This window comes from Nestor notabilis, unplaced genomic scaffold, assembly GCF_000696875.1.
Source record: "Nestor notabilis isolate BGI_N333 unplaced genomic scaffold, ASM69687v1 scaffold28346, whole genome shotgun sequence".
Lineage (NCBI taxonomy): Eukaryota > Metazoa > Chordata > Aves > Psittaciformes > Psittacidae > Nestor > Nestor notabilis.
In genome coordinates this window covers 9,735-37,332 of record NW_009933979.1, presented here as the reverse complement: position 1 = coordinate 37,332, position 27,598 = coordinate 9,735, and the positions used below count along the sequence as shown (strand labels likewise).

At 43.0% G+C, this 27,598-nt stretch overlaps 1 protein-coding gene across 1 annotated transcript; it reads left to right on the top strand.

Annotated features, from left to right (window-relative positions):
• Positions 1–1,766: 1,766 nt before the first annotated feature.
• HKDC1 (hexokinase domain containing 1) lies at positions 1,767–21,704 on the top strand. The gene is made up of 18 exons (XM_010017109.1): positions 1,767–1,829; positions 5,734–5,896; positions 8,807–8,955; positions 9,066–9,185; positions 9,883–9,978; positions 11,303–11,402; positions 12,008–12,191; positions 12,754–12,909; positions 13,649–13,882; positions 14,512–14,816; positions 15,126–15,274; positions 15,363–15,482; positions 17,131–17,226; positions 17,318–17,417; positions 18,359–18,542; positions 19,266–19,421; positions 20,207–20,440; positions 21,071–21,704. Exons 1-18 carry the CDS (start codon positions 1,767–1,769, stop codon positions 21,213–21,215), a joined length of 2,754 nt encoding a protein of 917 aa, XP_010015411.1. The 3' UTR covers positions 21,216–21,704.
• Positions 21,705–27,598: the final 5,894 nt, after the last annotated feature.

Genomic DNA, 27,598 nt, shown 5'->3' with positions numbered 1-27,598 from the left:
GAGAGCTGGGGGTATCTCCAAGTGTCCAGAGCTCATTCCTGATGCAAGACGGAGTAAAAGACCTCAAGCTTTCCTAGCAGAGGTTCCGTATAATTTGACTGCAAAGGGAGTTCCCTTCCCGTCCCTCAGCTCTTTCAGTCTTTTGTGATCAGAGGCTGAAAAAAATGTAACCTGTGACTACTGCTCTTCAGCAGAGCTATCTCATGATCCATGCCTTCTTGACATACTGTAGCTGTCAGGACTGGGTAGAGCCCTCTTCTTGGGGCTGGTGCTGAGTGTAGAGTCGAGTGTTGCTTTGTGTGTGTGTATTATATTCCTACTCATATATGATGAGCAATTGCACTACTTTTGCAATAGCATGAGATTGTTTGGTCCAGTTCAGGCTGTGAATTGATATAACCTGAGATCCTTTTCTGCTAACTGCCTGCTTCTGCCCTACTCTGGACCTGTGTAGATGATTTTCTAATTCTGCTTATCAGCTCTTTGTGTTTACTCCCAGTACTTGTCCTCGCCTTTTCCATCTCCCTCTTCCACTGCCCCAAGGCTGTTTTTCTAATTTATACAGACATTTTTTGACTGCAGTCTTATTCTGCAAAATTTTCTGTGGCAGTTGTCTGCCAGTGCAGTAAGTGTGCTCAGTTCCAGCTGCAGTATTGAACAGTAATTAAGAGGGAAACACATTGTGTGCGCACCCTGGTTTTTGTTGTTGTTGTTTTGTTGGGGTTTTTTTCCTTTTTTGTTTCTCTCCTTTGTGCCAACATTTCATCCAGTTGCCTTTGGATGATGTTTCTGTAGTCGGTGTCACTTGATACAATGACAAAATCCTGGAAACACTTGCAGATTCAGAATTAACTTTTGAGAGTAATAGTTAGTGGCTGTGTCAGATTCAGCTTTGATGGTGTTTAGAAATCCGCTTTTGCTGTAGGCATTCTGTGCTGCCCATTAAAGGCATTTATCAAGTGAGGCAGTCTGATATCAACTGTTGGCTGCCAGGTAGATCTGTTGCCTCCCCAGGTTTTGCAATACTGAGGATCTGCATTGGTCTGAAACTTTGTCTTCAGGAGGGGTGAAGGGAGAATAAGCTGTACCAAACCGCTGTGCTGGAAATTGCACAAGAGGTATTTCAGCTGGGGGCAGGGGTCTGTGTGTCTCTGCTCCTTTACGCGGCTGAAGCTTAATTGGAAAAAAGCCGGAGATAAGGGTGCACTGTGTACGACCAAAGTGAAGTTAATTCATGCAGAAGAGCTTGTCTTGCAAGTGGGAGCACTGAGCAGGGGGAAGAAACCTCCTAAAATCCTCTCTAATTCTCCAGATTCCTTGCAGCACTTTGTTGCAGGCTGTGCTGGTGGGAGCTTGTCAGCCCCCCGGGAATGAAGCTGGGCGAAGCAGGGCAGACTGCGTAGCAACTATGTTGTGAAGTGGTAACAATTCGCAAGTAGGGCAGTAACAAAATCGATTTTTCTCCTCTTCAGCTTGGCAGCTCTCCAGGTGCCTGCTCTGGCACAATGAAGTGTGTAGCTGGGGAGGGAGGGACTTTGGGTCGATGTGGGGAGGTGATACAAAGAGACAGGAGGTTAATCATTGAACCGATCACACTGGATGGACTTATTTCTGGACTCAATTTCCCAGGAACTCCACTATCCCACCCTGGGGGAAATGCCTCAGCTGAAGTTTCTCTAGCTCCAGCTTCGTGAATAAAGACCTGTCTCTTTGGAGTTAATCACAGCAACTCTGTCACTACTGACTCATCCATCTGCTTCAAGAAAATGTTTGCTGTCCACTTGCTAGCTTTCCATTTCACAAAGCTAAAAGAGGATCAAATAAAAAAGGTAAGATGTAGTGTTGTGTAATTTCTGTTTTGAAAACTGTTACTCAGATACTGTGGGGTCTGCAGTATGTCGTGCAGGATGAATAATGGTGTTATCTGCTAACGCCATACAGCCATATGGGGTAAAAAGTATTTGGACCCTAAACCATTTGACAAGTGTGAAAATAGGTCTGGTTAGTGCTTTCCCCTGCAGTTATAAGTTCTCTTCCAGCAATTCAGCAAATGATCTCCAGAAAGGAAAAGCGGTGCTTAAACCTTATCTGGCATGTTGTGTTGTAACCCAGAGGGCAGAAAGGAACCTCTTGCTGAATTGGTTTGCATGTGTAGTGTGAAGGATGGGATCTCTAAAGTTGAGTAGGAATTGGTGTTACCCACATTGTACCAGGGAAAACTCCTGTGGTCTTTGGGCCAGGTCTTTTGGGACTCCAGAGGCAGTTCCAACTAGTGTTGGTGTGGGAGAAGTGCATGTATCTCCTGTGGTTCAAACCTGGCTGATCACTATAATGCTTATAGATGTGATCTTAAATTACAGTTGGAAAAGCTCAAGATGGCCCATATCTGAAGCCATCAGTACTGGGAGTGAGCAAGCTGCCTAATGGTCGCTATTCCCTAATCTACTTTAATGGCCATGCTGTAAAGTGTTTTCTGGCTCTCCATCATAAGACCACGTGGGACCTGTAAGCTTCTTGGGTCAGAGGTTGCCTAGTTTCTAGACATGTCCCCTGCAGTCCTCTGTTCTCCTGGCATCTCCATTGGAGTGCTTTCTGTTGGCCATTGCTGCCAGCCCCCATCCTCTTGGTTTCCAGCCAGCTAGAGGCAGGGCTGTCTGCAGACCCATGGTGGGAGATCCAGGGTCCTGGTGGGTAGATCTGCCTGTACTGCTGAGCTTACCAGCAAAGCAAGCAGCACTTGATTGTCTTCTCTGTGCCCTTGCTTAAACATGGAGTTGCTTGTTCTTAGGTAGGGCTTCTTCCGCTAATTCTGTCTTGAAGAGAAGCATTCCAAGAGAGGTTCTGGTATCTCAACTGTCAGATGGCTCTGACTCTACCTCTCAGTCACAGCCCTTTTATTCCCATTTAATTCCCATTATTCTATCATTGGAAGGGGGTACACTGCCCTTTTCTTTTGCAATGATCTGATCTAAGATTTCTCATCTAGACTGCACTATTTCTTCTTATTTTTCACTAAGGGAGAGACCTTGTGGAACAGTGCTTGGGTAGAGTGGGCTCTTCAGAGAAACATCCAGAGTGTAGCTGAGGGAGGAATTGAATTCCCTGAAGTGAGGACAGCAGAGAGGAAGGGGCAGAGGGATTCTGGCAAAGCCATTTAAAAAATTAAATCCTTCTGCTAGGTGCAAACTAGCCCAGCCTTGAGGCAAGAAACCACATGCTCTGTAGAGTTCTCTTTTAAGAAACCCAAGGTCGGCTGTATGGAACTGAGTTGATTTCTCCCTGTCAGAAAGAAGGAACACCTTCCCACCTCTCCCTCTCCGGGCTTATTTGCTCTCTGGTGGCAAGAACAAGAGCTTCCTTGCGATGAAGACAGTGCTGTTTCCATAATTGAGGCAAGACACTTAAAAACAAGGATTGTCCTTGTGCAGTACGAAGGAGGCAGCGGGACAGTTTGTGTTGCACAGTGGGTGTTGCACAGCCTGGCCATTCCTGTGTTTACAAGCAAATGGTATGTGAGCAGCCCTTGCTGTGGTTGTAAATCAGGCCAGAGAATCAGCCGGCCTTCCTGGGCTCTGCCTTATCTAGTTCCTCTGAGAGGACTGACTCCTCCTGTGGTTGTAGGCAAACAGCATGGGGAATGCAGTTTCTGTGTGAAGCAGAGAGCTAGTGCATGTTCTCTGCAAACAGACATGGTTATTTTTATTACCGTTTAGTTGTTTGGGGTTTTTTTTCCACAGAGACTTCTGTTTGGGTCTGTGTGAGAATGTGTGAGTGCTCTTATGTCTCCAGTCATTGTAATTTCTTTCTTCCTTTTTTTTTTTTTTTCCCCCCTTTTGGTATGCCCTAAAAAGCAGAACTGGTGCTTGGGCTGAGATGGTGGATCATACACAGTGATGAGGCCTCAAAAAAGCCTTGGCAGAAATCAAGCGCTTCTGCAAACAAGGGCTACAAAGAAAGGTCTAAATAATGATCTTTTCAAGGCACAGCTGGTATCCAAAGGCAGCTGCTGCTCCTCACCAATTGTATCTTGTAGTTTTGGACTTTCTTTTCCGTGTGTGTATGTTTTGCTGTTAGATAAGTGCTGGAGTTACTTTCAGGGTCCCAGCTCTTTCAGGTGGGTGATTGCGGGTTTAAAATGGGACTGTGAATAGGTAATTAGTTTGTGCCTCATTAATAGAGGTGGCCAGTCCAAATTGCTGAAGAGGCCAATTTATCTGCAACCTGCATGTTCTCCTCCTCTATTTGAACAATGCTGCCTTTTAAATCCTGGCTTGTTGTTAGTGGAACTTGACTTGTGCATGGTCTCCTAACCCTTTAGACCTCCTTATGTAGATGGGACTGATACAATGCTCTGAACAGATAAAGCAGTGTAATAACGTAGCCCATGCTGCAAGAGATGAGTGTCTATACTAGTGAAGCATTGGAAGTTGTCCCACCTCTCTCCTCCGCCTCTGGACCTGACCCTCATGTCATGGGGAGCAGGATGTTAACACAGATTACCCTCCAGAGGATATCCAGCTGTTTGGAGCACAGAATTATTATGCCTGAATCGTCTTTGTTCATACAGCACCAAAGTCTGGCTCAGCAGAACATTTGGATGTTGACAGATTCTTATTTTGCTGCATTAATCCTTTCTTGTACCAGCTATGTAGTTTCTAGGCCACTTTACAGACATGCATATAGCCCTGCAGGTAAATGTCAGTGCAAGCTTGAAGAAAACCTCAAGTTTTGCCCTGATGAAGCTATGCAGAAACTGATTAGTTTCTCTACCAGTTTATCTGAATGAATATTGTTTCATGGATGCTTTGATTTCCTTTAAATTCAACTGTCTTTTATTTTGATGTATGCTGTGAGTTACAGACCTTTAAGAAAGGATATTGACTGCACCCAAAAATGTGTTTTAGAAGTAACCCTAGAATCACAAGAGAATGGAGGACAGAGCTGGAGTGAGAAGAGGCTTTGAGCTCCTGCCTGGCATGCTAACAAAGTTAATTGTCTGTGGAGTGAAGCAGTAGCTGAATAGATGTTTTCAGGTTGTGGCCGACACGCTTGGATACTGATGACATTTTCTGGACTTGACTCGGAGAAGTCAAATTCTCACCAGGTTGAGGTACTTTGCAGCTCTAGTTCATTATAGGAGGAGAGGATGGTGTAAAAATAGCCTGTCAGGGTCTCAAGTAAGTTTCATGGGATATGTATGTTTGCAAGTTACTGAGCCATTGAAAAGATAGCTAACTTTTTAGTAGTAATTCACCAAGGCTCAATTAAACATTTTCAGGGCAAAGTTTTTATGAGAGTAAATATTCCAATGATGTTCTGGAGCTTGCTTGCACTAACAATCATGGGAATTTAGGTGCTGAGGTCAAAACGAGATGAACTTTTAGAAGCAGAGGTGGAGTTTGTGTAGGTTATGTGCTCACCTTCAGTTTGTTACATATGTGAAAGGAATTATTTTTTCCCCTTAGGATCTGTGTAGACTCATGTCTGTCAAGTGGGTGGGAATGACCCTAGTAATTCTTGTCCAACATAATAAGGAGTGCTGCTAGAACTGGAGTTCAGAATTTTCAAATCCTTCATGCCTAACTATGAAGTTCCTGCATTTTCTCTGCTTGCAGACATAAAGGAAGACTCCTCAGTACACATAGTTCACTGTAGCGTGAAAGCAGTACTCATCGCAGCATACTGCTGAGCACTGAAGAACCTGCATGCAAGTAACACCTTTCATCTTTCCAGGTTGACAGGTACCTGTATCACATGCGTCTCTCTGATGATGTCTTGCTGGATGTGATGGCTCGCTTCCAGGCTGAGATGGTGAAGGGCCTGGGGAGAGACACAAACCCCACAGCAACAGTAAAAATGCTGCCGTCATTTGTGCGCTCACTTCCCGATGGCTCAGGTGAGTTCACCTTGCTCCATCACAGCAGTGCTGATTTAGGAAGATGTTGGGTTGCTACCAGTACTCAAGGACAGCACAGCAATGACACAGGGCAGCCTGTGGCTTTGGATTACTGCCTATCTCATGTTGAGAAAGGTGTGTATTGAGGAGACAGCAGCATGGGGGAGTGCTGGCAGAGGACTTTTTCCCTCCACCAGGTGTTTTTTGTCCTAGTGCTGCTTGCTTGAGGAAAGGACCTAGTAAGTGCTCAGAAACCAGCCTCTTTCTTCTGTAAAACGCGCTGTACCCAGTGCAGGCCCTGTTTCAGGAGGTGTGGCTGGACACGGCAAGGGCAGCCTCTACAGCTCAGACCCTGCAGTGCAGTGTGCTGCAGGTGGGGGGATGTGGCAATGTTACTGCTCTGGCCTTCACGGACCGAGAAGGAAGGCAGGATGCTGCAGCAAAACCCCTCAAATTGCAAAGTGGCAGCAACGTTGTTTTCAGAGCTCTGATCCCTTCTTGGCTTCTGACAGCAAACTCTGCACTGCTTGCTTTGTTGTCCCAAAAAGTAATCCTTTCCTTCCCTTCCTTGCCTTCTGCATTGGGAAAATGTGCTTCTGGATGGGAAGCAGCCTGCTCTGCTTCCATGGCTAGATCAGTTGCCCCTGAGACTTAAACAGAGGGAGAAAGTGCAGTGGTGTCCTCCAGGGGAATGTGAGAATCTTAAAAGCCTGTCTTGTTTGAAGAAGTACACACATCCAAAATAATTCAACTGGCTCAGCTTGCTACTGGCAGTGCAGACTGACGGAAAACTATGTTTTTACCAGCTTTAATCAAGTCTTTGAATCTGTGCAGGAGTCTGTGTCTGATCTAGGTCAAGACTTGTATAACAGCTGTGCAGAAAACTTAAGAGAAATGTTTCCTTTGTACCTCATTTCTACAGGACTTCTTTCCTTCTGAAGGTGATTTTTCTACAGTTAAATGAGAAATAACGTGTTTCATGGTGTAAAGAGAACATAAGGACATTGACCTGTTGGCGTGAATCCAGAGGAGGGCCATGAAGATAAAGAGTGTTGGAAAACCTCTCCTATGAAGGCAGGCTGAGACACCTGGGCTTGTTCAGCCTGGAGAAAGAAGGTTCCAGGGAGACCTTAAAGCAGCCTTCCAGTACTTTAAAGGGGGACTACAAGAAAGCCAGAGAGGGACTTTTTACAAGGGCAGGTAGTGATAAGACAAGAGGGAATGGCTTTAAACTGAGAGAGGGTAGATTTAGATTTGATATTAGGAAGAAGTTCTTTACTGTGAGGGTGGTGAGACACTGAGAAGTGTTGGAGGTTGCCCAGAGAAGCTGTGGCTACCCCATCCCTGGAAGTCTTCAGGGTCAGATTGGACGGGGCTTTGACCAACCTGGTCTAGTGGAAGGTGTCCCTGTCCATGGCAGGGAGACTGGGACTAGATGATCTTCCTTGGTCTGTTCCAACCTAAACTATTCTATGATTTAGAGGCTAGTCCCTTGAAATGAAGAATATCTGAGAGAAATTATATACAATCACCTCAAACTGCCTGGCTGGAACTGGGCACTCTTCATTTTGCTGCTGTCTTCATCAAAGAAAAAGAAATACTAGGTCAACCCTTGCTATCTCAGTAACCATCACTAGCCTTGAGGTCTCACATGGCACTGACCCTCTCCTGAAATGGTAGGGATCCTCTGAGGTTAGGAGACTTGGCAAATTGCATTTAGTATCATCATGTTGCAAGACTTCTTGTTCCTCAAGGACAACTATGGACAATGCTCTCCTGGCCTGTGTGACCTTTCTGCTGTGCCAGTGCTGCAGAGTCAAGCTGGGCTATGTCTTATTGACATACTACCTATTTTAAGTATCACATTGATTTTTCTGTTTTTGCTCTCTTGCAAAATCCTTATTGGTTTTGTTTCCTGACAAAACTTCCAGCATGTTTAAATACCTTAAACTTGGCTGGATTTTCCTATTCGCAATAGTAACAAACTTTCAGATATTTCAGTGTTCTCAGTGAAGCTACCTGAAATGACCCATATGGAACATATCAGTTTTTAATCATTGAGGGATTAATGGTCTGACTGATGTCACAGTTTACTGAGTAACCCAGTTTGCCTCTTCACCTTTGTGCTATCTAACCATGGAATTACAGGTAGAATTTCCTGCTTCCTTCCCTTTCAGGGCCAGATTTGATAAAATTTAGTCGGGTGTTTGAACTGTGGAACAAAGATCACACAAGGCTATGCACATACCACTGCACTTTCCTTTTGGGAACGGCCTTCTCCTCTGTGTGGGATAGATAATTTTTTTTAAGTTATTATTACTGTATCCATGAGGCCACAAATCCTTCTGTCTGAGGTCTCCTGCTAGAGAAGGTGTTTGAGCTAAGAGTGCTGCTGACTGAGAAACAAAATAATACTTTTATAGAAACACTTAAAGGCATTTGGAGATTATTGTTTTGCCCCACTTGGAAGTTGACTTCTGCAGTAGGCCAAGTCTTAATGTGACTTCAAATCCTGGATACTTTGGTGGACGTGGGTAATGCTCCCAAACTTTCATTTCCCCACATTTCAGATGTACGGTTTGTAGCTCCTGTGTGCTCTGGTTGGCTTTGCGGTTGCTTTGGGCCTCCTTTGCAGAGAAGCTTATCCTTCTGCAAGTTGAAAACATGCTGAAAATGAAATTAGCTTGCAGTTAGCAAGCTGGCAGGAGGGATCTGATGCTGTTGCTAAGGTTTGCCAGCTCTGAACCTTCCTGGTGAAGGTCCCAGTCTTATAGGATAAGGACCTGCCATGATGGGGCAGAAGAGCCTGTGGCCACGGTAAGGGAGGGGCCCTGGACTGTGGCTTTCAGCATGGCATCTGGGCCATCCTTCTCAGCCACGACTGGTGACGGTTGCCCACTTGTATTGCAGAGAAGGGTGAATTCCTTGCTGTTGACGTGGGTGGCTCCCAGTTTCGTGCCCACCAGGTGAAGGTGTTTGATGACGGGAAGCAGAGCAGCCAGCTGGAGAGCGAGTTTTACCCTACACCCAAGGAGGTCATACAGGGGAATGGAGCTGAGGTAGGGCACACAGGGTCTTCTGTGCTGGTGCTGTGCTTGACCAGTCATGCATTGAAGCACAGCACGACTGCCGGACACAGCCTGACTCTGTCTTCTCCTTTCTTGTGCAGCTCTTTGATTACATTGCTGACTGTCTGTTAGACTTCATGGAGACCAAAAACCTGAAGCATAAGAAGTTACCTCTCGGTTTTACATTTTCTTTTCCATGCAAACAGTCCAAATTAGAAGAGGTAAGATGCAGAAAGAAATGAACTTGCTTTCTGCAAGCCTAGCTCCTTGCGGAACCTGGAGAAAGCTATTGCATGGCCTTTTTTGTGGGGTCATGTTTACGTAGCTCTGTGGAAAAGGCATGGATGACCATTAGCATATAACTAGACTTGACTACCACTCAAACACTCATTTCCAATCTTGAGGCAACGTGATGGTTAACCTAAAGCTGTTCTTCTACTTAATCAGTACCCAATTCGTACTAACCATGTTGCCCTTATACGAAGACTATAAAACATATACTTTTGTGTCCTGAAGCATGGCTCTTTTTTTAAATTGCTGTCATTCAATTTCCTTTTTACAGTTGATTCTAAATAGGAAAGACCTCTAGACAAGCTGTTTGAGAGGCTGCATGGGGAAATGAAGGGCTGGTTGCAATTATTTTGTGTTCTCTTATTCTAGCCTCTCTTTTATTTCTAGGGATTTGTGCTTTGGGTCCCAGTCCTGCAAATGCTTTGTGCTTAATGCTATTAGTTTGTGATGAGCATCAGTAAGCAAAGTACAGGGAGAAGCATTTGCAGTATTGGGACTTGATTGCAGTACTTGCTTAATTGTGTTTGTACTGACAGGCACCCTAAGGTGAGATGTTCTGCTGTGACTTTGTGGCAGGTTTGTATGCTAAAGCTGGAGCTTTTGGGTCACTGGACTGTTACTTTGCAGGGGGTTCTTCTTGCCTGGACGAAACACTTCAAGGTCAGAGGAGTTCAGGACACAGATGTGGTCAGTTCTCTGCGCAAGGCCCTCCAGAAGCATAAGGCAAGTTTTGTACCTGCAGGAGGTGAACCTGACTGGCCCCAGCTTGTCCTCTTGGGAGATCAGCTCTTGGTGTGTGGGTTATTTTTGGAGTTGTCAGACATCCTTCAAGGACAGTCAGTAACAAATGTCCAACATGGCTGTATATCTAGTAGATCTGTCTCTCCCTTGGAGCTGAAGCTGTGGAAGGGTTTGCAACTCAGGCTGCCTAAGGTCAGTCTAACAGTGATGGCAACAGCACACTGATAAACTGAGCTGGCTGTGATAGTGGACCATTATAGCCCTACTGTCTGTCTAGGCAAAGGGGAATCTGTTGTGAAACAATTTGGTAAGACGTGGATACACACTGTGTTTTGTAGGTTGGCTTGTGGGATGACGGTTGGGAGGGGGAAGCTATCATTTAAAATTGGCACATACAACTCTATCAGGGCTTGCCTGTCCACTTCAGTTGGTGGGGTGGAGTGAGTGATTGTAAGACAGCAGTTAGCATGGTTAAATCTGCCCTTGAACCAGTGTATACCTTTGAATAACGTTATGTTTTAGTATATTGGAAAGTCTTGTCGAAAGCTTGGTGCTATTGATAGCACCATCTAAGAAATACAAAGCATCTTTCCATACCTTGAATCCTTGTAAAAAAAGAGGAAATTCTTTTTTCTTACATGGTAAAAATCCAACCTTCATTTTGGTTTTTAGTTTGCTTCTTTCTCTACACTAGCCTTGCTGTAATTAGCAGGATCAAAGGATCTGAGAGTTGCTGGGTGAAGTCTGGCCCCCTGCTAGTGCTGAGTTACAAGAATCCTGTGATAACTTTGATTTTACTTTATCAAGTTACTGCAGTGTGAAAGGAAAATTGCACAGCTTTGATGGAAAGGCTTTTTACTTGAGTGTGATATTAGTGCATGGCTTTGTGTTAAATAACCGCATTTATGTATGTATATTTTCTATCCCATCTGGTAGGATCTGCTCAGGTAGTAGAACATTATCTTATTGTGCAGTTCATGGGACAGATACATGGGTGCTAGAACATCACAGAATTCAAACCAACAACACATTGATTTCTGGTGAATGAGATTGGCTTGGGTAAAAACAAATCTTGCAGGCCAAGATCCTGGCTGGCCAAGCACTCGAGAATTCAGAGATATGTGTTACTTTGCAGGGTTGTGGGTATAGTGTTATAAAAGAAAGTAGTGTGTCTTTCAACTGAAAAGCTTTCCTGAACAAGGCCTTCAAAGTATGACCCAGAGAGTATGTCTGCATGCTGTTACTTCAATACACAGGAGGCTTTCCAAGCTTTTTTTGTGTTACTCACCCATCTTTATGCTATTAGGACATAGACGTTGATGTTTTGGCACTGGTCAATGACACTGTGGGAACCATGATGACTTGTGGATATGATGACCAGCGCTGTGAAGTTGGACTCATAATTGGTAAATTTTTCTGTTCACTAAGTAGCCTTTTTCTCCTCATTTGTTTAATCCTAAAATATCTGTAGTAGAAGGGAATGTCCCAGCACAGGAAAGAGCAGGAAGAAAATGGAAAAAACAATTCTTTTCAAAGATTTTCAGATTTTCAAGCCTGGCTGCCTTCTGTAAAGCAGCTGGTTTTATGCTGATCACATTGCCATCAAATACCACAGTCCCCATTTTGTCTGGATTCAGTTGTGACCAGCATACTAAACTTTTCTGCTGACTGTATAGAAAATTACTGTTTGTCTGTCTAGAGAAAGCTGAATTCCTCTCACGTCTGGTAGTTAGGATCAGCTATGTTTTCCACAATGTCTCCACTTTGTGCACTGTGGTGGCTTTTTAAGGCACATAGACATATGTTTGAAAAAGAAAAAATGTTTTCAAACAATCCAAGCCTTAGATTAATTTCTGAGTTTTTTTAATTCACTGTGAAATGATTATTTAACCATGGGGTTAGGTATTTATATTTTGTTCTTCACTAACTTATTCTCAAACATGTGGGCTTAAACAAAAAGCAAACCTGGAACAAAAAGGTAATTTACCTGCACTGTCTCCAATATGCACAGGAACTGGCACCAACGCCTGTTACATGGAGGAAATGAGGCATATCGATCTGGTGGAAGGCGATGAAGGGAGGATGTGCATTAACACAGAGTGGGGTGCCTTTGGAGATGATGGTGCTTTGGATGACCTCCGCACAGAGTTTGATCGGGAGCTAGATCTGGGATCTCTCAATCCTGGAAAACAATTGTGAGTGATTCCCTGGCTGATTTGCCTCAACAGTCTGAGTTCTCTGAGTGTGCTTCCAGGATCCCCTTTGGAACAGAAATCAGGTTAAGAGAACTTGAGTTGACTTGATCTGGTTCTGTCCTATCCAGACCTTTCCCTTCTGGGAAGGATGAGTACCTTTCACAACTTCCTGGCCTCACAGGTCAAGGCATTGCTGCTGCAGTTGCTAATGTGTTGTTAAAAATAGGGGGTTGCTCTGGTTTGGTGCTGTGGAGTAGCAAAGACAGGAAGAAGGTAAACAAATGGCATGTTTAAAGCATGGTTCATCAAAAGTGCTTCTACTGGCTAAGCTGCTCTCAAGTCTCTTGAAAAGCCTCTTAAAATTCCTTATTTATCTTGAGGGGGCGTTGCTGGGTCCCAGGACCTCAGAATGGCACCCCATCTACAACTTAGTTCCCAAACTCCTTTTGTACGTGCTTAAATGTGATCAACCTGCATAAGAACAAAAGATGCTCATTCTTGAACTTTTCATGGCTTTGGCTAGTCGGTGAACACCTGTAATCCTTCCTGTGCCCCTTTCCAGGTTTGAGAAGATGATCAGCAGCCTGTATTTGGGGGAACTTGTAAGACTCATTCTCCTAAAAATGACAAAAGAGGGTCTGCTCTTCAATGGGAAGGTGTCAACAGCTCTGCTTACTAAGGGCAAGATTGAAATGAAACATGTCTCTGCAATGGAAAAGTAAGAACCTGCAATATGGTGTTTGAGAGTGGCTGTTACTCTTTCACAAGCACAGCAATGATAGTGAATGTGTAATTATAATCCATGAGTACTGTGTACAACCCTGAAATTTTCAACTTGATCTTGCTTTTGCCTAGGAAGTAGTAAGTAGGAATTGATGGCAGGTCAAGTTTTAGCGAAGTACCACAGTAGAAAATGTACTGTTAACCATCACAGATGCAGGTTGTTTAAATAACCTCTTTGGAGACCTGAGTACATGGGATGATTGTTGCAGTTTTCAACCCCTGTGATGTGGGAATACTGGGGTTGTGGAGATGTAGTACACACTCCGGATCAGCTAATGGTTGACCACGTGGAAAACTGATAGATTCTAGTGTTTTGAAGAGGAATCCTAGTCCTCATTGTTACCCAGGAGCAATTTTCTTTGTTGTATCAAGTGAAGCTGTACATCTATTTCTGTGCTCTCTTTCTACAGACTTTCTTGGCTAGCCAATTGGTAAATCGCACCAAAAATTGAACCTCAGAAAGCAGCCTTTTAAAAATCTGGTCTCTCCCACAGGTACTTTAGGGAATAGTGCAGGAAAAGATGTTGGTGGTTTATGGGAACCAATTATGATGCTGCCTGCTAGGTTGTGCCGAGGTTTTCTCTCATTTCATTTTGAGCCAACATGCAAATATTGATTTATGTGTTGCCTTAATATCCTTGCATTAGATGATGTGTTCTTTTGTTTTGGGGCAGATATAAGGAAGGTCTGAGCAACACAAAAGAGATCCTTACAGAGCTGAACCTGTTTCCCTCTGAAGAGGACTGCATCGCTGTTCAGCATGTCTGCACCATCGTTTCCTTCCGCTCGGCCAACCTCTGTGCTGCCGCCTTGGCAGCCATTCTGACCCGACTAAGAGAGAATAAAAAACTGTTGAGGATGCGAACGACGGTTGGGATTGATGGGGGACTCTATAAAACCCACCCCCAGTAAGTAATTAAAGGGGATTTGATAATCGCTGGCCACATGCTCATGTTGCAAAGACTCGCCATCTGCATATGTGTGGCTTTTCAGAGACCTGCTGGTTTTGCTGCAGGGTTGGGGTGAGGCTGGTGCAATGCAGAGGATCAGGCTGGCTTAGTTATGGCAAGGCTGCCTCAGGAGCTTTAGAACTTGGTGCGGGGTGGGAAAAAAACAACACATGGGATAATGGTGTCTGGGGAAGAGCAATTGATTCCTCAAGTGACTTTTGATCTCCAGGGCACTTGCACTTCACAGGGTTCCATCAACTGGATGGAAGTTTGATTCCAGATGGAGGCTCTCACCCTCTGTTTGTGATGGTGACTGTTGTTGCCTGACTTTTCTCCAGTGTCCTCCCTTGGCACTGGCACTTGTTTAGAGATATCTTCATGTTCCTGTAAGTATACAGGTTCTGCAGAACAGCCAGAAATCAGGATCATTTTACCCATCTCCTAGACCAGTTTCCGACCTTATGTGCTCCTCTTGACTGTGCTTCAGCACTTGTGCTGTTTCATGTGTGCATGTACTGGAAATGTATGTGAAGTAAACCATGCATAAAATGCCTGTGAGAATCTAAAGAAACTCTTTGTTCCTGTAGATATGCTAAACGTCTGCACAAGGTGGTGAGAAGGCTGGTCCCAAACTGTGATGTTCGGTTCCTCCTCTCTGTGAGTGGCAGTGGGAAGGGGGCTGCCTTGGTCACAGCAGTGGCTTACAGGCTGGCTGCTCAGCGTAAGCAATTTGATGCTGCTCTTGCACCATTTCTGCTGTCCCTGGAGACCCTCAGAGAAGTTAAAAACAAAATGAGGACTGAGCTGGAATATGGGCTAAAGCGAGAGACCCAAGCTAGTGCCACAGTGAAGATGTTACCCACATATGTCTGTGGGACACCAGACGGAACAGGTAGAGTTGTTTTCTGATTACATGGTGGTTGTTCAGGAAAGCTACTTGTCTGTCTTCTGGGGGGAATATGCCAATTATTCTGGAAAATACCAGGGTGATTTATGTTGGCAAACCAGTGCTTCCTGCAGTCTTATCTGGCTGACCCTTCAGGTCTGTGCTTAGCAGGCTGGTGAGATAAATGCTATAGAGAGCAGTGTGCTATCGCTGCCACAGATGAAGTTTCTTGGGGATGTATGGCAGGGTATACCATTCTGACTGGCAAACAGGCTACCAGAAGCACCAAAATGAAATACCTTTCTTTTCTTATAGAGAAAGGAAAGTTCCTTGCCCTTGATCTTGGTGGGACAAATTTCAGGGTTCTGCTGGTCAAAATCAGAAGTGGGAGAAGAAGATCTGTGCAAATGTATAACAAAATCTTTGCCATTCCTTTGGAGATCATGCAAGGGACAGGAGAAGAGGTAATCTCTAATGAACTTTTAACTGATCCAGCCAAGGCCTCTTGCACAGGGTTACTGTGAGACTTGTATACTTTTTCTTTCCTTCCAGCTCTTTGATCATATTGTCCAGTGCATAGCAGACTTTCTGGAGTACATGGGGATTAAAGGTGCTCGCCTGCCTCTGGGCTTCACCTTCTCCTTCCCGTGCAGGCAAGCCAGCATTGACAAGGTGAGAACTGCAACACAGAATGGGTCAAATGGCAGGTGTGCATCAGCTTGGTAAATTACATCATTTTGGATGAGGGTGACTTGTTGGTTTGGAGACTGCAAGCAAAAAGCTATTCTTCTACATGCTTTCTTTCAAATAGGGCTTTACAAGGCTAGAGGGGAAGGAAAAGCCAGTTTGTCTTTGTAGATAACATTTCACCTGTTTTGTAGGGATTTTATTACTTTACTGGGCAAATTAGTTGTGTTTCATGAGAAAGTTACCATCCTATAGAAATACGGAAGGCAGAACTTACACCTTGTATCTGACAAGAGGTGCATGTTACTAGCTTTCATTCCATAAAAATTAAGCTCTTATGATTGTGAAATAACTACATATTTCTAATAGCCCAAGAATCTCAAATGCTGTCTTAACTCTTCAATGGCAAGAGATAACAGATGTCTCCTTCTGCTTGCTCAGCTACAATCCCAGGGTGTTTTCCTAACTGTGCTGCACAATTCTGACTGTATAACTTCTTCACTACATTAGTTTCTTTTTGTTGCATGTCAGTGGGCAGAACTGAGCTTGATTGTTCAGCTTGGGAGAGTTGCCTTTTTGATCTTCATCTTTCCAGATCTGATGTAAGAAAAAAATAAAATAAAGAAAAGCCAGGAAAAAATAATTATCAGATATTTTGATGTTTTTGCAAAGAGGGGTCGGGAAGGTTGTGTTGCTTAATTCTAGTCAAATATGTAGGATATTGGGGAAATGAGAGGCTTCTAATTTATTGAATATTATTATGTCCTGGTGGGTTTCACAATAACTTCTAAGTCTTAGCTTCTGTTCTCCTCTGTCTCAATTTCCAGATCACAGTTGAGAGTTTAGCAAAAAAGTGGGGGGACAACTCAATATGCCTTCTAAACCTGGCATTTCCAAGCAGTATTTAGGTCTTGACAAATTATGAGAAAACAAATTCCAAAGCAGTGGTAGTAAACTGAGTGAGATACATCTGTGTCAAGGTCCCACAGTATGTCACCTTGTGTGTTTGGCCTTTTACTGTTGCTAGGACTTGAGGGTTATTTTAAGAGCAGCTTTTTCTCTCTGTTGCCCTCTTTTTTTCTTGTTTGGACAGATAATCCAGAGCCAGTCACCAAGTGGAAAGTTAATTACTTCATGTAATCTGGAAATCTACTTCTGTCAGGCCACATCACTGTCCAAGAAAACACCCAAATTAGTGTTGGCTGGAGTAGTGGGATCATACCAAGTGTCCTTCAGTAAACCAGCCAAAAATCAACAGAGGATGTTCATTAATATTTGTTGGGTGTTTAATTATTTAAAGCAAAAGTATTTTTTAGTCTTTCCTGTTATTTAGATAATGCAATGTCTTAATGCACAGAAGGTTTTCCAAGTGAGTGTTAGAAGGCAGAGTTGGCAGTGTCTTGATAAATAGCTGAGTAAACCTGGAGTCACTACCATCAGCAGTCGAGTAACAAAGGTACACTTGCACACACTCTGCACCAGACACTCACAGTAACCTGTCCAGGGAAACACATTAAAAAAAAAAAAAAAGAAAGAAAGGATGGGTATGTGTGGAGATAAAAACAGGCTGATGCTTGGAAGGTGCAGTCTTTTCTCTATCTTCACTTGTTATTTTCTTCCTCTTCTATTTCAGGGAACACTTGTGGGATGGACGAAAGGTTTCAAGGCAACAGACTGTGAGGGAGAAGATGTTGTTGATATGCTGAGAGAAGCCATCAGGAGAAGAAATGTAAGCTACTATTTTCTGTTCTCTTTGGTGTATTTAATGCACCATCCCTCTTCCTCTGGGACCCCACTACTGATTGTGACTTCTGTTTTAGGAGTTTGACTTGGACATTGTAGCAGTGGTGAATGACACCGTTGGGACAATGATGACATGTGGATATGAGGATCCAAACTGCGAGATTGGCCTTATTGCAGGTACAATCATATTGAAGTGACCACTGTAGAAGTAAGCATGCATGTGGGTGCTAGGCCTCACACCCTATTTTGAAATTTGTGATACATCTTTTATTTGAGTTTGATGTATGGTGCTACAGATCACTTGGGGCTCTTGGCAGATTTGTATGGTATTCAATAGAGAACATAATAACACCTGTGGCAGATAGGATCCTGAATCTGTTGGACTTTTGATCACATCTCTAATGGTGCCTAGTAAGTGTATGCATAGTAAAAGAATATAAGAACAGCACAAAGAACATGAATCCTTGTTTGGACAATTTACTGTGTAGCAAGGCCATAGGCCTTGGAACAAGCAAGTATACTTAAAAATCTGAATTAATTATTTTTGGGTGCTCTAGATGATTCCCCAAGTAGGTCCCTCCAAGTTTTCAGCCAGAATTACATCTAAGCATGTAAGATCCTAGACTCATAGAATGGTTAGGGTTGGAAAGGACCTTAAGATCATCTAGTTCTAACCCCAATACCTCACACAAGATTATGTCACCCAAGGATCTGTCCAACCTGGCCTTGAACACTGCCAAGGATGGAGCATTTACCACTTCTTTGGGCAACCTTTTCTGGTGCCTTACCAGCCTCACCTGAAAAGGTCTGAGGCCTCATTTGGAAAATAGACTCTTCTGGCTGGCTAAAAGTTTTTTGTTTGGAGAACTGGTTCTTATATTAGTTGTTGTAATCCATGTTGCAAGTGGTAAGACCCTGCTCACCAGGTCATTTCAGACTTTGTAGCTGCTTGACTGGCTGCTAGGCTCTTGGCAGTGTTAGCTTTTGGGAGCATGCTGTCATGCAAGATGATGTGCGGTGCATTACAACCAGACTGGCAGCAGTGACTGACAGCTTCCATGTGTTTCAGCTGCTACTTCACTTTTCTGACTGAAGCCTTGTCATTTCTTTCCTCCTAGGAACAGGCAGTAATGTGTGCTACATGGAGGACATGAAAAACATAGAGATAGTGGAAGGGAATGAAGGAAAAATGTGCATTAACACAGAATGGGGAGCATTTGGTGACAACGGCTGCATTGACAACATCAGAACGAAGTATGATAAAGAAGTAGATGAAGGCTCACTAAACCCAGGGAAACAGAGGTAAATGTGATGGTCCTGATGCCAAGAGATTGATAGCCAGTCTTTGAGACAAACTGGCTACTCTTAAAAATGTGCTTAATGAATGAATAATCAGAAAGGAAATTTTAATATTACATTTCATGTGTTGCATGGTAAGTAATGCACATATCCAGAAAACCAGCCCAAAGATGTATATTTGTTTCTGTTACCACAGCACTGATTTCACCTTAGGGCAGTTACCGAACAGTACTGCTCTTAAGATTTCCCTGCAGAGTGTAGGCCTTACTGTGTTCCTCCTCTTGGAGTGTTTTTTCAAAGGTAAAAATACAACTTGTGCAAGAGGATAAACTGAACCTGACCATTCTCCATTTGGTAAAGACAGCACCAATTATATATGACTTACTGGTGAATGCATGAGGGGGACAGAGAACTGTTTTGCTTCAGTGTGCACTCAGGCTTTAACACTGTGCTCTGTTTAATATTAGAAGTTTTTATTTTCGAGTTCTGCTACCTTTTAACATAGGTAAATATGTTGTAATTAATGTTTGCACTTGAAGTCACTGCAACATATTTATGATGGTTGAAAGATGGAGTTCAACGGCTATTGCTCTGCAAGCTTTTACTGCTTTTTTAGAGTTGATATGGCATGCATATACCACTCATGTTAAACAGAGCTAACACGCCTTCTCTTTAAAAGTACTTTTTCTTGTTTTCTTCTTTGTTTTTTTTTTAATAACATAACAGGTATGAAAAAATGACCAGTGGAATGTACCTAGGTGAAATAGTAAGGCAAATTTTGATCGACTTAACCAAACAAGGACTGCTGTTCAGAGGACAGATTTCGGAATCACTCAGGAAAAGAGGCATATTTGAAACAAAATTCCTGTCTCAGATTGAGAGGTAAAGTTGTTAGATGTACGTGACTTTAAATCCCTAAAGTGGTCTGTGACCTCTAGAAAATAGTCTTCTGCAAGTGTTTGGAGTCCTTTCCCTCAAGAAGTCAATTGTAGCTGTCTTCTTTTTGCACCTTCCTCCTCCTCCCCCATCCCCTGAATAAAAGCCAAAAAGGAAGATCTGTGGGAGTTCCAGAATTATTCTGTAATTCTGTGAATTATCATTTCCTGTCCATGCAGCTGTGTTATCTTGGATGCCTTCACCATCAAGCATGATTATACTTGGAGCGTTTCTTGTAGGACTTAAAATAGTGCTTATTTAAAAACTAAAAAGTCCTTGATATATGAGTACTCCATGAATATGTGTTTACCTACATATTTGTGCATGATTTCAATGGTCTTCCAGGCTATTTGAAACACTTTCTACTGTTGAAAACCTTGAAAGGTAGTGTCCCAGCCTTGAGATCAAAAATAACACAGTCAGGTGGCTGATCTGACTTAGCTCCCTCATGACTTTGGGAGTTAGGTAAATAACTACTAAGCTTGTAGTTATTCCTTGTAGTTATATTTCCTTGTGCCTTCTGGCAATACAGTCTAACATATCAAAGGGCATGCCAGGAGCAAGTCTTCAATCTAAATTCAGACTGGAATCTACCTGAAAACAATTGGAGTGTGTTAGAGCTGGAGAAGAACTCCCATTTCCTCTGAATCATCGCAGTCTCAGCTGTCAGACTTTCATTTGCATGCTGCTGAACCTCCCCTAATGCCTTGCATGCATTTCCCTCTGTGCAGTGATCGGCTCGCCCTCCTCCAAGTCCGGCGAATTCTGCAGCAGCTTGGCCTGGACAGCACATGTGAAGACAGCATCATTGTGAAAGAGGTGTGTGGAGCTGTTTCAAAAAGAGCTGCCCAGCTCTGTGGGGCAGGACTGGCGGCTATTGTAGAGAAAAAGAGAGAAAACCGAGGTGTGGACCGCTTGCAAATCACCGTTGGAGTAGATGGGACTTTGTACAAGCTCCATCCCCAGTGAGTACCTTGGTACTGCTTCCCTTTGCTGTTTGCTCATTTCCACTCTGAAAACATACTGAGCTGTATCAGATTTCTGCCAAGGTGGTAAAAAATGAGAGAGGGGATAGAGATCTAACATATTTCCCTGCACCTGCCATTTCTCTTGCCTAGCCAGAGGATCAGTACCTGCAAAGTCAAGTCTAGTTGTCACTGGGAGGCTCTTTTCTGGGGTGTTGAGTTGAGCTTACTCTTCTAATACTTTTTTTCCAAAGTTTTGGGATATGTGGGTGTCCCAGACGAAAGGCTGTGTTGAGTTTTTGGAGTGGAGCAAGCGTTTTGTAAGCAAGGCCTAGAAGTAGATGCAGTAGCTTTTCAGCTGGGAGAAGAGAGCCTCTTCCATGATCTCTAAAGGCAAGGGAGGTGTCTGGCATCATACTGAACAAAATTAAGTGAAGAAAGGGAAATTAAAGTTTGATTGTGTACAGAACCTTTTCTCTTTCATGAATAGGAGGAAAAACAAACAAAAAGAGATGCTGTGGAGAACCAGTAGAAGATGTTGGCTGAAGCTGTGGGTCCTTGTTAATATATAAAGATCTCAGACCAGAAAGTGGCTGCTAAAATGTTCTGTTCTTCTCCTTTTCCTTTCAGTTTTTCTAGGGTCCTACAGGAAACAGTGAAGGAACTGGCACCTCAGTGCGATGTGACTTTCATGCTTTCTGAAGATGGAAGTGGGAAGGGAGCTGCCCTTATTACTGCAGTAGCAAAAAGATTGCATAATGTTGGACAGAAGTGAAAATGAGAGGTCAAGTAATTTCAGCCCTGCCAGGCATGCGCTCTAGATTTGCTGAGTGGTGATTCAACATAGCTTTGCCAGACACCAGTACACAGGTACCTGTTTTCAGGGAACAGCTAGTTTTGACCAACCATAATCACGGATTTTTGTCCTTTGATAAGTTGGATCAGAGGTTTCTGCTCCCCACCGGCATTATGTCTTGGCATACCACAGTCTACTCAGTTCTGTACTTTCTGCAATACATCTATAATGTATATGGGAGAGTGAAAACAAACAAAGCAAAATTATCAACCCCAAATGTGTCTTTTTACTATGGCTTAATTAAGCTACTGCACTACAGTTCAGTTTATCACTAGTTTCTTAGGGTTTCTGTGTGGTTTAGTTTTGGCTTGGCCTGGCTCAAGGAATATTGAGATCCTGATGTTGCATCTATCTAGTGGACATACTTGTTCAATGCTTCACAGGTTTTACAATAAATCTGCAGGTAAAATAAATTAATGGAATTTGGTCAGTGATGCTCCCCCCTCTGCTACATTGGTTGCAAGTACATTGTAATGTAATCCTTCCCTGAGTACAGGAAACATGTTTAATAGATGACTGTAAAGGAAAAAAAAGTATGATTCCACAAAATATTAGTTTGTGTCAAAATACATTAGTGCATCTGAGTGCACATAAACCTAAACCAATGCTGAATGATTCTGACTGTGACTGATTCTTTTGATACTGGGGGAAAGAGAGAATGTAGAAGCAGCTACAGGGTCTACTGTGTTCATTTTTGGGCTGCCAAAGTAGCTGTGTAGAAAGAAAAGAAAAATCACCTGAATTTCTGAAATTCTCCTCTTTGTTTTCCCTTTGTTATCTCCTTGCCTGCTTGTGAGAGGATAGTTGCCATTTTGTGGAAAGGAGCTTATCCTTGTTTTTAATTTGCTGTTGCTCGCTGCTCTGCCTGTGTGTAGTGTGTTGTAAATAAATCTGTGGTGCTGTGAGCCTTTGCTTCTCTGTCTAGTGCCTCTTCTGAGTTGTGGGAAGAACATGCAGGCAAGTGGGAGCTTTCTTTAAACCTATCTATAGCAGGACTCAGCAGCACCGCAGTTGTTATGAAGGTGGCTTGCAGATAGAGCCCATGTGCTTGTGTGATCAAATGTCCCTCACCTGATTTACCTATCTCAGAATAAACTTGAAATAGTAACATGGTACAGAGAAGCAGCAAATCTGTATCCTTCTCTTCTCTGTTGTCAAGTATTCCCCTATCTCCTTTAATCCTCTCTTCTTGGGTATTTGCTTCCTTTCAGCTGGCAGCAGAAAGCGGGCCAAGAAATGTGGTTTAAGCTTAGTTAGGTCAAAAGTAACTATCGTGCAGGGGGATAAGCATTTGGGTTTATGTAATAATCTTTAACAAGGCTGTTGGGTTTAAATTTAGCAATGGCAAATTCAGAAGTTGAAACCATCAACCTTTCCTGGTTTGTAGTTCTTAAAAGAAACATGTCAACAGCTCTGTGTCTGTGGTGGAGTCACTGGATAGGTAAAAAATAATACTTGTAAGTAACTTCTTCTGAAGGAGTTCCTTGTGGTGCTGAGCTCACCATACTGAGCAAGTGGGAAGAGACCAGTAATGAACTCGTATTATGTTTTAATGTTTTCCTCCTTTTGTCAGGAAAGTTAGTATTTTACTTTTTCTTTATATTTCAGAATCCACAGAGCTACAGAAACCAAACCTTTCTATATAGTGTGGGTAGAGTTATTTGGAGCAGATGTTTTTTCCCAGTGATGAACAGGCTAAATTTGGAGGGGCTGGGTATAGAAAAAAAAATCAAGTTGTGGGGCTGTGTGTGGCATAGAAATATCCTAGAACAGGTCTGCATTGGCTGTTTCTCCCCTTGGCATTCTGCAATCTTGTACTATCCATCCGTGTAGTTTGGGTCCTTTTGGGGGAGTGGATTGTGCTGATCTGCAAAAGTGCATCTGTGGATGAAGTATATCCCTGTATATCTGGAGTGAGGTGATGTGGACTCTCCCCAGGATGGCTACGTGAGTATGGTGCAGACTATCTTTTGCACTTTTATTCTAAACTCTGTTCTGCACAACTGGAATGCAAATCAGTAACAAAACAACCCCTTGCTTGGATCCTTCCTTTAAATTTAGAAAGAAATCCCATATTCTCTTGATTTTTTAATTTTTTTTTCCTTTTAGTCTTTTTTGGAAATGAACTCTGTGACTTGCACAGGGTCGGTTTACGCACCAGCTGCAGTTTTTCCTCTTCTGCAGTAGATAAGGCCCACACAATAATATTTTTTTGCATCTGCAGTTTTTTTCCAGTGAGTCTGTGGGTGTTGTGGAATCTGATCACATGAACCTGAAACTGCTCACAAAGTGCTTGGCAACCTACAGCTTTTGTCGAGGTGCCTAAGGCCCAGGACACGCATGCTCTTGCCTTTTGTGCAAGCTGCTGGCTTGCTTGGAAGCCAGGCAGTTCCCACGCGGCTCTGATACACATCTGCTGGACAGGGAGATGGCATCCAAACTGGAAAGTCTGCTGCTTTCTGAAAGGGAATGGGCAAAGATTTGCTGGGCAGCCTTGGAAAAGGGAAGGACTGGCTACTGTGGGATTTTACCAGGGGTACAAACTTCACTTGTAGTTTCCTAGGGGTCCCATAAACACACTGATGCTTCAGCTGACTAAAACAGAACGTTCTCCATCTGGGTAATGTTGCAGCATCATGTTCCTGATTATGTCGACATATGGAAACTCAAGGATTGTTGCAGACTTGCAATCTCCCTTGTATAGATTTTAAGCCACTGAACCAAAACCCTTCTCTGTACATTGTATGTGGTAATTCAGTTTAAAGCCCTAGCTTAAAATAAAAGTAGGGGCCTTCCATTAAATATAACACAGCATACCATATGCTGAAATAAAATGTAGTACAATTCACATGAAGTTGTTAGTCAATTTAAAATAAAAATAGATTCTTCCAGTTTCACATCTTGTATATGCTTTTCTTACTGCTTTTTGGGATAGCTTTGAGATGCTCCATTTCTATGTATTTTGTGGGTCTTACCTCTCTAGTCAATATATTTAGTACTTCTTGAAATTACTGGTTTTATTTAGATGCTTCTTGAAGATATGAACATCCTTCCTCAGACTTAGTTCATACACTTGATTTGGAAAATTGAAAGATGTTTAAACAGTGGGTGTTACAGAATAATTACTGGATGGAGGCACTCCAGTTTGTGCTTTTCAGAAGCTCCCAATAGATGGTTGCAGTTACCCTTTCATCTGTGAGGAAAAGATGATCTGGGTTTGCCTGCTAGAGACACATTTTGGTGGTTATAGATTCAGACAGTGGTGATGTTTGACTTGTAATCCAGAGAAAATGTAGCAGCAGCGTGGTGGTGACATACTCCTTTTGTCACTCTGATGAAGTTCAGAAGTAAATACAGGATCATGTGTAAGTCCTTCAGAAATCCTGATTAACATAATCTTCCTTCTTGAGAAGTCAATATTATATACGATTAGCAGATCAGTGTAAAGGACTTTGAGGCTGAAATGTAGGTAATACCAAAATGAAAGTATTGTTTGTGATTTGTTTCTTTGTGTTTGGTGAAATGTGCTGGCTTTTGGTTGAGGGTCCCAGATAAAATGTCACCATAGCAGTAGGTGGAGAGGGAGAGAAGAGAGGCAAGGAGCAGGGGAGATTTGGGGAATGTTGTCTACCTATAGGTAAACTTAACAGAAAGAACCTCCACTGCCTTGGACTGTCATTGAGGGCTTATCCAGAACATATCTCAGATTTGTCAAGTGGGTAGCTTGTCAAGTGATAGTTATTTAATTAGTTGTTATTTTTTTAAATATTTTGTTAATAATTATAAAAGACCTAGTCTTGTACATGACTATGGACAGCCTGTTGGGGTGAGAATGGCAAGGGAAATTGGACGTCTGCTTTGTCCAACACTGCATCTACTCTGTACAGCTGATGCAAAGCAAGATATAAAACCACCAAAAGTTTAATTAATGTTTTCCCCTCTCTCATTGATACTATCACATTGCAGGTGCACACTGAAGGTGCTGTAAATGTGATGGGTCTTGTCTATGTGAGAGGGGAATGCCAAAATAACTTTCATCTCATTGCATGCTGTTTAATCTTCTCCAGATGCCAGTCCCTTCCTTACCCAGCCTTATGCTTAGTCTGCACTCTGTGTCCAAGGGCCTCGCACAGCCCAGGCACCTCTAGTGATAGTAAAAGCTTTGTGCTGTGAAAAAAGAACAGATTTATTAAGAAACCTGGTAAAAATGCATTCTTCCAGAAAACCCTTGCCACTGGCATAAGGAATTAGCTACAGGAAAATGGACGAAGGGTTCAAGACTGGAGTTCTCCAGTGTAGGAGTTGAGGATCCAAATGCTGGGGAACCTCAGCAAGCAGGAGCTTGCTGGAAGCAGTGAAAGAAGGTCCTTTCACCCTTGATCGTTCCTGACTGCTTATTAAAAAAAAAAAAAAAAAAGCACAAACCAACCCAAATCCCTAAATTGTTGTTTTTATCCAGAAAAAACAGAAGTTTAAAAAAAGAACAACAACAAAAAACCCCAAACAACAACAAACCGCCCCCCAAAACCCAAAGGCAAAGCTACATTAAAAAAAGAAAGATTTAAAAAAAAAATTTGAGAGTGACTGGGACTTTTTCATTGCCACTGTATTTTCCTTTCTCCTTTTGTTGGGAAGGCCGTTTGGAGAAGAGGGAGGAGATGTGCAAAAGAGTATGGCACATCAAAAGTCAAAGCTTCCGCATAAATTTGTTATTGCATACCAGAACAACTTTAAAGTCATGATAGTGGGGAAAAGGGATAGCAGCAATGCAAGATGTGATACATTAAAAGCAGCGTATTACAAGGACTATTCAAGGACGTAATTGAGTTAACTGGTCCATAATTTTTTGTTCTGTGGGTAGGATAAAAGGGGAGGGAGGCAATGGGACTTCTGCCTTACTGGCATCCATCTTCTTTGGACTTGGAGGCAAGATGTAGCTCCCAGCCTCAGGCATTTCAGAAACACCAGGGTTCAGCTCTCAAAACCACTACTGCTGTTGATTCAATTTAGTTTTCTGGAGGGCTAGTTTTGTTGTTCTTAATTTGCTGCTTGCTATTTGAATGATCAGCTTACCAAAGGTTTCTGTGCACCTGGGAAGACCCCATTCCTATAGGGCTGGCTTGGCCAGTGCCAAATCATACCATGATGCTGAGCCATCTGTTTAGTTGTGGAATTGGGAGTGCTGCCTGCAAGGCCATTGTAGAGGACTGTCCTCATCGATGCAGCCTGTCCCCCCTCCTCGAGCAAAAAAAAGCTGACCTTTGCTGCCACAGAGAGTTGGAGAGCAGGGAGATGAGGAGGGGATGAGACCTGCGAGGCTTAGATTAGCATGAGGGGTATTTCTGTAGTGGGGGAAGGCACCTTATAGGGTGAGCTGAGATCCTGGGGCAGCAGCCATCTCTGGCTGCAGCTGCATGAAAGCATAAATAAAGCACAGTTAGGATGCCAAGAGCAGCTATTGGAATGTAGGTGGTTAACGGAGCAGATGATTAGCTGGTGATGGACAACTTCATGGTAGAAGGGAGCTCTCTGCAGGAAGAGAAAACGGATGGCAGAAGGGAATGGAGGGAAAGTCTGAGAGTCTGAGCAGGTAAACAAGGAAGAAGCTTTCCCAGCAGGCATGTCCTGAATACTTCAAAGTGGAAAGTTACGGACGCTGATTTGGGAGCTGCAGCTGATTCTGGAAACAAATGGGATAAATACTGGCATGAGAAAAAAAAAAAAAAAGTTGAAATGCCTGAAGGGCACATCTGCTGTGGCCAGCGATTCTGCAGGAAATGCAGTGAAACCAGGGAGGGATGAGAAAGCTGGACATAAACACGGTTCCCAGTGAAGCCAAATGAAAGCCATGGGCCTGAGAAGTGCCTGCAATAGCATGCCGAGAATTTGGCTTTCTTTCCTTGGCTCTCCAATGAAATAGCTGTGTTTAACATGGGCCTGAGTCTGGCTGTGCTGAATGAATTGTGAAGGTGTTTTGCATTCTGAATTCAGAAATTCTGCTTTAGAGACTTTTCTGTTGCTTTCAAGTGTGTGTTTTCAGAGCAAGGTTGCAGCGCTGTAGGTCTAAAGCCCAGTCTGCTAGTCTGAAATTTGAATAATTGCATGGTCATTAAATTTTGCACAAAAAGGAATTGACTCTAAAAGCAGCTGATATGCTATCACGATTAGAGCAATAGCAATGCCTTCTTTCATCACAATGAAGTTACATTGTTAGAGAGCATAATTGACATTTTTTTATTGAAAGATTAAGAAGAATTTGTTTACAGCTTGCAGACAAAGAGGTTTTAATTCAACAGACTCCA